At 45.6% G+C, this 9,961-nt stretch overlaps 1 protein-coding gene across 1 annotated transcript; it reads left to right on the top strand.

The window, feature by feature from the left end:
• Window positions 1-3,567: 3,567 nt before the first annotated feature.
• Window positions 3,568-7,839, top strand: LOC135816755 (uncharacterized). The gene is made up of 3 exons (XM_065329862.1): window positions 3,568-3,658; window positions 4,122-4,370; window positions 6,590-7,839. The coding sequence occupies exons 1-3, from the start codon at window positions 3,649-3,651 to the stop codon at window positions 6,931-6,933; spliced, it is 603 nt and encodes a 200-aa protein (XP_065185934.1). The 5' UTR covers window positions 3,568-3,648; the 3' UTR covers window positions 6,934-7,839.
• The last annotated feature ends 2,122 nt before the right edge of the window (window positions 7,840-9,961 follow it).

Here is a 9,961-nt window from a genome sequence, read left to right as displayed (position 1 = left end):
ATGTAATAATAATAATAATATCTTTATTAGGATGACCCAGAGGCTTGTCGCCTATCAATACCTTATTCCTTGGACTTTTGCTGACTTGGCTCCTAGACTACAAGTACAAGGGGTTCACCGCTTTGAAGGGTGTACATGTACATGTACATGTACCGGTATATGTATGAGCTAAAGTGAAAGTAGTACAATGTACATGTTTTGCAGGGTCGTGGGCAACTGGGCATGACCGCTCGTGTGCGCCTGCGCCACGGCCCGTGGGCATTTCCCAAATCGGCCGGCCGAAACATTGGCCGAAAATAGTGGTTTTGAAGAAATCACCGATCTTTTAGCCGAATACGCAATTTTCGCACTGAATTCGCCGAAAATTGATGTTTTAGTGCCTCAGTAGCATGCAAATACAATTTCTGTAATCATTGCCTGCGAAAGGTGGCTGCGACTTTAGAGCCGAATTTCCACCTTTTACAGACATTTTCAGCCGATTCTGGCGATTTTTTCAGCCGATCGAAAAGCCGAATAGCCGAATAGGCCAAAATAAATGGCCGATTTGGGAAAGGCCTATTGGCAAGGTGTTCGTCTGAGGATCATATCAACGTATCAATGTAACATCTGCATGATTCAGCTCGGGTTATATATGCGCTACGTCAGGATCCTAGGAGCAATTCGCATGCCTGGCTTTTGTAAAAAAATAAAAAATAAAGCACCATGGTCGGAAAAAATTTAGGGGGTTCGTTCGAACCCCCCCCCCCCCTGGATCCGCCCCTGGAGGTGTGTGTGTGTGTGAGTGTGTGTGTGTGTGTGTGTGTGTGTGTGTGAGTGTGTGTGGGTGTGTGTGTGTGTGTGTGTGTGTGTGTGTGTGTGTGTGTGTGCCATCCCATGCCCGACCTGCTCTCGGAAGTTCACACGTCTCCAGTACCTGGCTCAACACAAATGCAAGAAGTAACTCTGCCCTCCTTGCCTCTTTGAGGCACTGCATCACCTTTAGGTGGCAGTTTCAAGGTTCAAGGTTCAAGGTGTGTGTGTGTGTGTGTGTGTGTGTGTGTGTGTGTGTGTGTGTGTGTGTGTGTGTGTGGGTGCCAGCTAGTTCAGTTGGTGGGTACACTTATGCCAGATAGTGGTGGGCCTGTTGCCAACGGGCTCAGCTGCTTGAAGGTGTATTGTTGTACCTACCACCTTTATTGGTTTCAGGGTTCATATACTTTCTATTTGAAGTATACATACCTGTTAACCATGGACTGCTTCTGGCTAGATTAACTCTTGTGTAATCAATGGTGCTAGTGAAGCTTATATCAGATCCACTCTGATTTTGCCACTCACAATAGTAGCAAGTATTACCTTCACTGGGGGCAGGGGTAACTGCAGTTGGATCCCGGGACGGATACCCTGATGCCGTCAATCCTTTTCTGCACCTTGTCCTCACCCACTTACTGAGGCGTGGTGAGCCCATAAGTGGGATCATTTCAAGTCCACCCTAGTTTGGGGATTTCAGGGGGTGTCGGCCGTTGGGTGGTTCAATGGCCAATTGAGTCATCTTTCCAAGATTCCTTTTGGGTCTCTCTCCCCTCTCCCGGGGAGACCCACGTGACCAGTTTTGGCAGTGAGCAAGTACAAGTACAAGTACAAGTGTGTGTGTGTGTGTGTGTGTGTGTGTGTGTGTGTGTGTGTGTGTGTGTGATTTCCAATCGAGAGGTTGCGGGTTCGATTCCGGACGATTATGGTTGCACACGTCTTTCTTCTCTTTCTCAGACTCCTCCCGACTTGTCTTTCATTCTCCTGGGTGGTTACCAACAGCCAGTTCATGTCGGAGTATGTGGTGTGATGTGTGTGCAGAAAAATATGAAAAAGACCAAACGTGGGGAGTCACTGGCCAGAAAAAGCCACTTCATAGCCAGGGGCGGATCCAGACCCCAAAGCTGAGGGGTGCGAGGATGAAACTTACGTATTTTCTTTTGCAGTAGTAAACCAAAGACATAGTATGTTATGTGTGTTACTGTATAATATCATAATTACACATAGCACCAACATGAGTAGTATGATTAGTTACACATTGAATGTCAAAATTTACAAGTAATTTACGACTGCTACCGGTATGATTCTCAGTCAGACAAAGATTATGCTATGTACATGCTATATACACAATGTAGGGAGTTCAGTTCCGGTCACTGAAAAGCGAAAAGTGCAGTCACAGCTCGCCTGTACAAAGTGAATGGGCGCCTCGTGGCTGCAGTTCGAGATGCAGTTCGCGGCCCGAGTATCTTCTCCCACGGCCTTTTCGGCCTTGTCGATGCTATTTTTAGGTAGCTGAGGTCATTACCTTTCCAATGGTGCCACACATGCCATGCTTCCAAAATAATGGATTAATGCCTCCGCGCTTGGCGCGGGTGCACTTCGAAGTACTAATTTTGACCAGATCCGTACTCGGCTTCGCGAGGAACACCCGATTTTCGTGTTCAGCGGCCTGGAATTAGCCTAAACCAAGAGGATTCTACAACATTGAGGCTCGCGCTTTATCGCCGTAGAAGGAAAATGATCACAGAATCTATTTCATTCCTTGGTGCTGACCGCTTTAATGCGCTTCCCGAATCCCTTCGCACAAATCGTATCCCCAATTCATTTCGCCAGGAACTTAACAATTTCATTCATCTTGGGCACCCTGTAAGAAGACCTTAGGGTCTGTTGGGAATGTCCAAGTAAAATAATAAAATACAATACAATACAATACAGAAACCAGGCCACGGCGATTTCCTGGTGGTAGAAGAAAAAATCGAGTGAACTGCGCGCACACTGGTAGAAGCAGTGACGGTGAAAACGTGTGACTTCTGCAAGTCGGCGCGCACGGCATGCGTGCACACTGCATGCATGCACACATCCTGTATCGCCATGTATGCACCAGATAGTGCAGTGCTGGACGGAAACCACACGGCTTCCATACATACTTGCATTTACTTCTGTGACTACTTTCTCCCCCGTTTTCCGATCTTCAATCGACTATAACTCTAGATTGCCTTGGAATTTTGGGTTCAAATTTTCACAGGTTGTTTCTCGATTCTTCCCGGTTTAGAAACACAAGCGTTTTATGCAAAACTCTCGAATTTGATTTTTCAATTGAAGTCCCTACACAATGTCAACTCGTTAGTTCCAAAAAAGTTCTATTCCAAATGTGCAGCCCTGGCGCGAGCACGTGTCCAGAACGATCACGTGATTGCACACAAATCATCCGCGGATCCGCACAGCCAGCCTGGGCCTGGCCTGACCTTTTTTTTTTTTTTTTTTTTTTTTGGAAAAATCCTGACGGGTTCATTTGCACCCTTCGCACCCCCCTGGATCCGCCCCTGATAGCTGTGTGGTGTAGACCAGGCTGAATAGTGGCGGTCAATTCTTCAGCCTTGCAAGCTGTTGAATGGTGCAATTCCAGCACAAGTTGCTATGGCTTCTGCTGTAGCATTGCCATCATCGCCTCCTGCGATGGGCGTCAAAAGCTCAAAGGTTAAAGGATAGTGTGTGTGTGTGTGTGTGTGTGTATGTGTGTGTGTCTGTGTGTGTGTGTATGTCTGTGTGTATGCAGTAAACTACACAGACCATGATTGCAGTGAAGAGTGTATGAACCGTGCTACAATAACCAGTTTATCATCGTCCTGAAAGTACTTCAAAATGTCTAACAGTAAGTCAGACCAGCAGTCCACCATAATTGAATGTGCAGTATCTTAGCAACAAGCCTTTGGTTACATGTGATTACAAGAGCAAACAAGAAACAAAACTCCTATAGACAACAGACTTGCTAAAGAAAGTAGATACCTTGTAGAGAACCAAACCCATTATGGAATGTTTGTTGCTTACAACCTTTGAGCCGCTGTTTTCCTGCCGACTTGACTTGTCATTTGACTGATCGTGACTGCCATCCCGCAGAGCCGCCCGTATACAAGAAATCCATCAAATGAGTCACTTTGCAAACCTTGGATGCAGGAGGCTACATGATGTTGATATGTCCAAACATGACCCAGTTGTCATGGTGATTTGTTGTCCAGGATACTGTCCCAAAATTGCTAATGATTATCTGTCAATGGGGTTTTGATTAGTCAGACATTCCTGTATATTTGGTTTGTGTCTCTTCGTATTCTCACCAGGTGTCGACGACGTCAAGCCCAGGAGAGGAAGACCGCCCCAACAGAAGGCACTCGCAACAGCCCTGTCAAAGCCAGCTATCGCCGTTTCAACCAGCGTACAGCGTGTCAACTCCAGGAAGGGAGCGCCCAAGAAGGTGCAGGCAACAACAAGCACTCGTCGTAGTACTCAGCAACTACGACAGCGTCAAGTTGCAAGGACACCGACCAGGAGCTCAGCTGATCAGATAGCGCTGACAAACACTATCTCGAGTAAGTGTGATCCCAACCAGCGTGATTCACACAACCCATCAGCTGAGATAAATCATAGTGCAATAACAACACATTTTATCATGTCCCCTGCGTATCTGAATGCCATACATAAGAATGTTCCGGAGCACTTTAAGATTCACTCGCGGACGTGCAACAATTGCCACCTAGATGTGCTAGAGGCTGTTTACATTGCCAAGCTACAGCTTGAGCTTTGTAGACAGAAGGAGTTTGTTAGGAACAGCGGTGGATCCAGCGATCTTTACAGGGGGGAATTCCAGTGTAGTCAAAACTGAATAGCTGACACATATACATGGGCATGCATATGGTTGCCAGTAGTAGATTTAAACATTTTAGGGGGTTCCCCAGAACCTCTGGAACCCCTCCTGGATCCACCCCTGAGAAAGCTAGTGCTATTTTCACTTCCCACTTCCCAACTCACACCATTCTAATTACGATAACTTTAAGTACAAAGTAGAGGCGATGGTTCGATACCGGAACGTCTTGACAGCCACATTTGTATAGACCCAAAACGATCATCAGCGTTGATTGTTCACTTGAAATATGTTTGTGGAAGGAAACTGGCATGTTGAAGTTTGCTCTGAGGCCAGAGTCAATCGAACTGAGCCACTCCTTTGTGTTGACCCACTGCCTCCAAGTTGCCCAATTTTTCGCTTCAAATCAGAGGTGGCTCCAAACCGGACATGTTTTAGAGTGCACGTCAAATTCACTCTGAGTTCTGAAATTGGGTAATTGCTATCGCTCCACGATGGCCAGTACAGAGTAACAATAAGCCTTGTGTGTGCTTCCATTAGTTTTCATTAGTTTTGATTGGTATGCGGTGCTTTATTGGCGAGAGGCGAGCCGCTGTTTACCTGCGACAAGAAGTTGATTTTTCGAAAGTCGTAAAACTCAAGTCGCAGTACAAAGCAACGTGTCAAAATCTCACCTGCTTGATATGGTGCTTCTGGTCATCGTAGAGCCATACAATTTTGGCTCGGAGTAAAACACATCGTAGTCTCACTGTGATATATGTTTTCTAATCAAAATACGAAGAGAGAAAGTGAATATTGAGTCCGGTCCGGTTTGCAACCTATGTCCTATTTGAAACCGTCGCCTACCAGAAACTGGTGTAAAAGATATTCATCATGCAATGCATACATCTCACTGGTGTAAAAAATATTCAGCATGCAATGCATACATCTCACTGGTGTAAAAAATATTCATCATGCAATGCATACATCTCACTGGTGTAAAAAATATTCAGCATGCAATGCATACATCTCACTGGTGTAAAAAATATTCAGCATGCAATGCATACATCTCACTGGTGTAAAAATATTCAGCATGCAATGCATACATCTCACTGGTGTAAAAATATTCACCATGCAATGCATACATCTCACTGGTGTAAAAAATATTCAGCATGCAATGCATACATCTCACTGGTGTAAAAATATTCACCATGCAATGCATACATCTCACTGGTGTAAAAAATATTCAGCATGCAATGCATACATCTCACTGGTGTAAAAAATATTCAGCATGCAATGCATACATCTCACTGGTGTAAAAAATATTCAGCATGCAATGCATACATCTCACTGGTGTAAAAAATATTCAGCATGCAATGCATACATCTCACTGGTGTAAAAAATATTCAGCATGCAATGCATACATCTCACTATATCTACTTCAAGTACATACATAGTAAAAATATTAATAATGAAAAAATTCCTGCCCACACTAACTTCACATGGGTCCTGCCCGGAAATCTCGATTCTACTTTGATATGGCCTTACAGAGAACCAAAGCCATTATAGAATGTTTGTTTCTTGCAACCTTTAATTAAGCCGGTGCTTTCCTGCCAACTTGACTTGTCATTAGACTTACTTGTGAGTGCCATCCCGAAGAGCTGCATACAGGAAATCCACCAAATGTTTCACTTTGCAAACCTGCAAGAAAACACCTCTCCCTGTTAAAAGCGCAGCTTTACCGGGAGGTCACCCCACATCAGTTTAGCTTGTTTATGCTGAGGGGGGGGGGGGGGGGGGGGGGTGCACAAGGCTACATGATGTTGATGTGTCCAAATATGACTCAAATGTCATGGTGATTGGTTGTCCAGGATACTGTCTCAAAATTACTAATGGCTATCTGTCAATGCTGTTTCGATTAGTTCGACATTCCTGTATATTTGTTTTGTGTCTTTTCGTATTCTTTAGATGAACCATTTGGTGATCCCAAGTTCATTGCTAATATCCTACCCTGGATCTGTGAAATTGATACAACGAGGTTTCGACATGCTGTGCAGGGCAAATGCGTGTTCATAAGTATAACGGAAATTGAGACATTGCTGCGTCTGGAGAAGTACGAAGGAAAGGAAAAGCATAATTCTCACATCATCAGTCTTATTCGTCCTGGAGGCACAGCTGCTTATAAACTGCTCTGCAATGCAATCCATGACTTGGGTCCACTGTACAATGAAAAGTACCAAGAAATGCTTCTCCTGTTGCCCGTTGACCAGCGACCAACGACCAAGACATCCTCTCATGAGACAGGTAATTGATATGTCCGGAATGGGGATGATCACAAGAATGGTGTTGGGGGTGTGGGTATACCACTTACAGTCTGAACATCCCCAATTTAAACATTGCCATCAATCAAACTTCTGCTGTGAAGGGAAATTTTAGTTTTGTACCTTACCAGCAGAATTAAACTCATTACACCAAAGTATAGTCTACAGTACATTCAGAAAAAGATGATATCCTAGCTTTTGGCCAGAAATGGGTCAAATTTTGAGTTTTTTCTCAATTTTTGTTCGCAATCCCCATGGAATCCTCTTCCAATTGTGTTTTTGAAGTCTATTTCTCCAAAAAGCAAGCCATAACAAGAAAAGGATTTCGGCCGGGTTTTGCCCCCAAAGCACTGAATTGGGGAAAACCATGAAAATCCAACCCGTGCACTCCACTTGCAGAACAGTGCATTTGAGGTTCAAACCCCAGTTGAGGTACCTTTTTTGGACCCTTTTCAAGTTTCGAATCTCGCGTCACTGGCGAAATCACCAAGCACGAGTGCTCTCCGGGGCCAGCGCTCATCTTTTTCTGAATGGACTGTAGCTAAAACCGAACTGTACCCCTCTTGCGGCCGCGATACACAACAGAAGGCCAGCTGTGTAGTAGGAGAGAATACTTTGTTCTTTCTCTAAGTAGACGTCTGGGCAACTGACGTATGACAACTAACAAGTGAATATTATCCAGGAAAGTGGTGCACTCATCAGGGCAAAAGTGGTACGCTCACCAGCACAAAATGTGCACGGGTCAGCGATACAATGCTGTCCCAATGGGGACCAGTGCGAGAAGTGTGTACAGAGCGGGTGACTATAAAGCCTAGTTCACATTCGACGGGGCACGACGGGACGTGACGTAAGGATCGACGGGAAGCGACGGGACAGTCTGACGGCGTCCAATGTGAACACCAGGAAGGGGAATACAGCCGTACTGCCACACAGATCGGGAAGCGACGGGAAGAGTTTGATCGATCCAACTTTTCATACCGTAGACGGGCGTAGACGGGGATGCAAGTGTACAAAACAGCTGCATTTTGAGTGTGAACAGGAGACGGCGTTGTGCGCCGACTACTCCCGATTCGTACTTTGGAAATTTTTAGCATTTCGAACACTGTGCTTCCCATGATAACTCGCAGAATGGCTAACACGACTTGAGTTGAATTTTTGCAAGATACGGTCTGGTGTCACTTATGGTATTTTGGGATAGTTCAGGAGCGTGACAGACGAACTGTTTTATCATTCCCTGGAGCTATAATTTGAATGGCACAGCTTTCGATGCTACTTTTTTGGTGTTCATGAAAAACTGGTATTGTGAACTTGATTCCGCTTCATTCAAGGAGAAATAATTGAAAAGAAATACCGAAAATAAGAAAATAGGGCCAACGGTCACCCTGTCATGGGCCGTGCCTTATGACTGGCGTCGTTCGCTGCTGAATGACGAAACGACTGCAGCATGTCGTGTCGTACAAATCGTACAAGATTTTACAGTTCATCCCAGCCTTCCCGACAGGCCTTACGTCCCGTACCGTCAGCGTTCCGTCGAATGTGAACTAGGCTTTATGCATGTGAGTACACACCTGTTGCAAAAGCGCAGCAGCGTGTACCACGATTCAGCAGCGTGTACCACGATTCAGCAGCGTGTACCACGATTCAGCAGCGTGTACCACTATTCAGCAGCGTGTACCACTATTCAGCAGCGTGTACCACGATTCAGCAGCGTGTACCACTATTCAGCAGCATGTACCACTATTCAGCAGCATGTACAACTATTCAGCAGCGTGTACCACGATTCAGCAGCGTGTACCACGATTCAGCAGTGTGTTCCACGATTCAGCAGCGTGTACAACTCTATCCCCCACCGAAAAAAGACATCCTCTCCTGAGGATGAAAGCGAAACAAATGAAGCCCAAAAAATTGAAGAAGACGAATCGGGGAAGACAGAAAGAGGAAAGAAATGAGATTGTGAATGAGCATAAAAATGCGAGAATAAAACACATGTATGACCACAATTGTTGGACACGTGACGAGTAGCCGCACGCTGGACTCCGCGACGCTGCCGGGAGCGGTGAGACCGAAGGCACTCACGGACCGAGAAGACAGTGGCGGCAGAACTGGGTATCCAGGCATCTTGCAGCACAGGACGCACACTGGACGGTTGACCGAAAAACCACAACACAGCCGATGGGGTTACGAAAACTCACAGAGAGACAAAGACGCACACAGAAAGAAACATGGACTGACACAAACATCTCAACCATTGCCAAAAATCAGAAAAGAAAACCACACGAAGGAATGGAAGAACAGCAAGGAAGAACACATCGACTGAAACAGGATCAATTAATCAGTGAGGACACCAGATACCACGCAAACAAATCGGTTACCAATACGCAAAAAGACATTAAAGAAAAAATCACACAACGCTACCCTGAATAGCCCCAGGGCTCCACCCTCACAACCACAGGGATCCACCCTGACAACCACAGGGCTCCACCCTGACAACCACAGGGATAACACCATAATAACACCGGAAACATTTAGTACATCCGCTCGCAAAGCAAAAAACCAAAACCGTCAGACACTTATTGTGACGCACATGTGACAACCAGCAACACCCAGAACCCACAACACCCGCAAGGCAAACCGATACAAATAAGAGCATGATCCCTCCAGCCCACGAGGCAGACCGTGGTTCACCAAGATCGGACGCTCGCCCACCCAGGTGAACTGAAGAGACCCACATGCCGGAACACAATACAAAATAAGACGCTCACGAAAAAATTTCAACCTGGATCTAGAACGAGAATCCTAGATGCATTTTCGCACCTCCCACCAAACGAGAATCTAGCAGCTTTGCTACATTTTCGGCAGTGCATGCCTGAGCACAACAACGCTCCACACAGAACATGGAGAACAGTTTTTCAAGAAAACCCTGCCCTGTTTATTGTGTTGGACATTGTGAAATGCAGCTGTGGAATATCGACGAGTGATACTGGCAAACTTTGAAATTATTTTACAACAAAGCTGTACA

The sequence above is a fragment of the Sycon ciliatum genome, chromosome 5 (genome assembly GCF_964019385.1).
Source record: "Sycon ciliatum chromosome 5, ocSycCili1.1, whole genome shotgun sequence".
NCBI lineage: Eukaryota > Metazoa > Porifera > Calcarea > Leucosolenida > Sycettidae > Sycon > Sycon ciliatum.
Note: the sequence above shows the minus strand (reverse complement) of the source record. Positions and strands in the feature narration are given on the sequence as shown.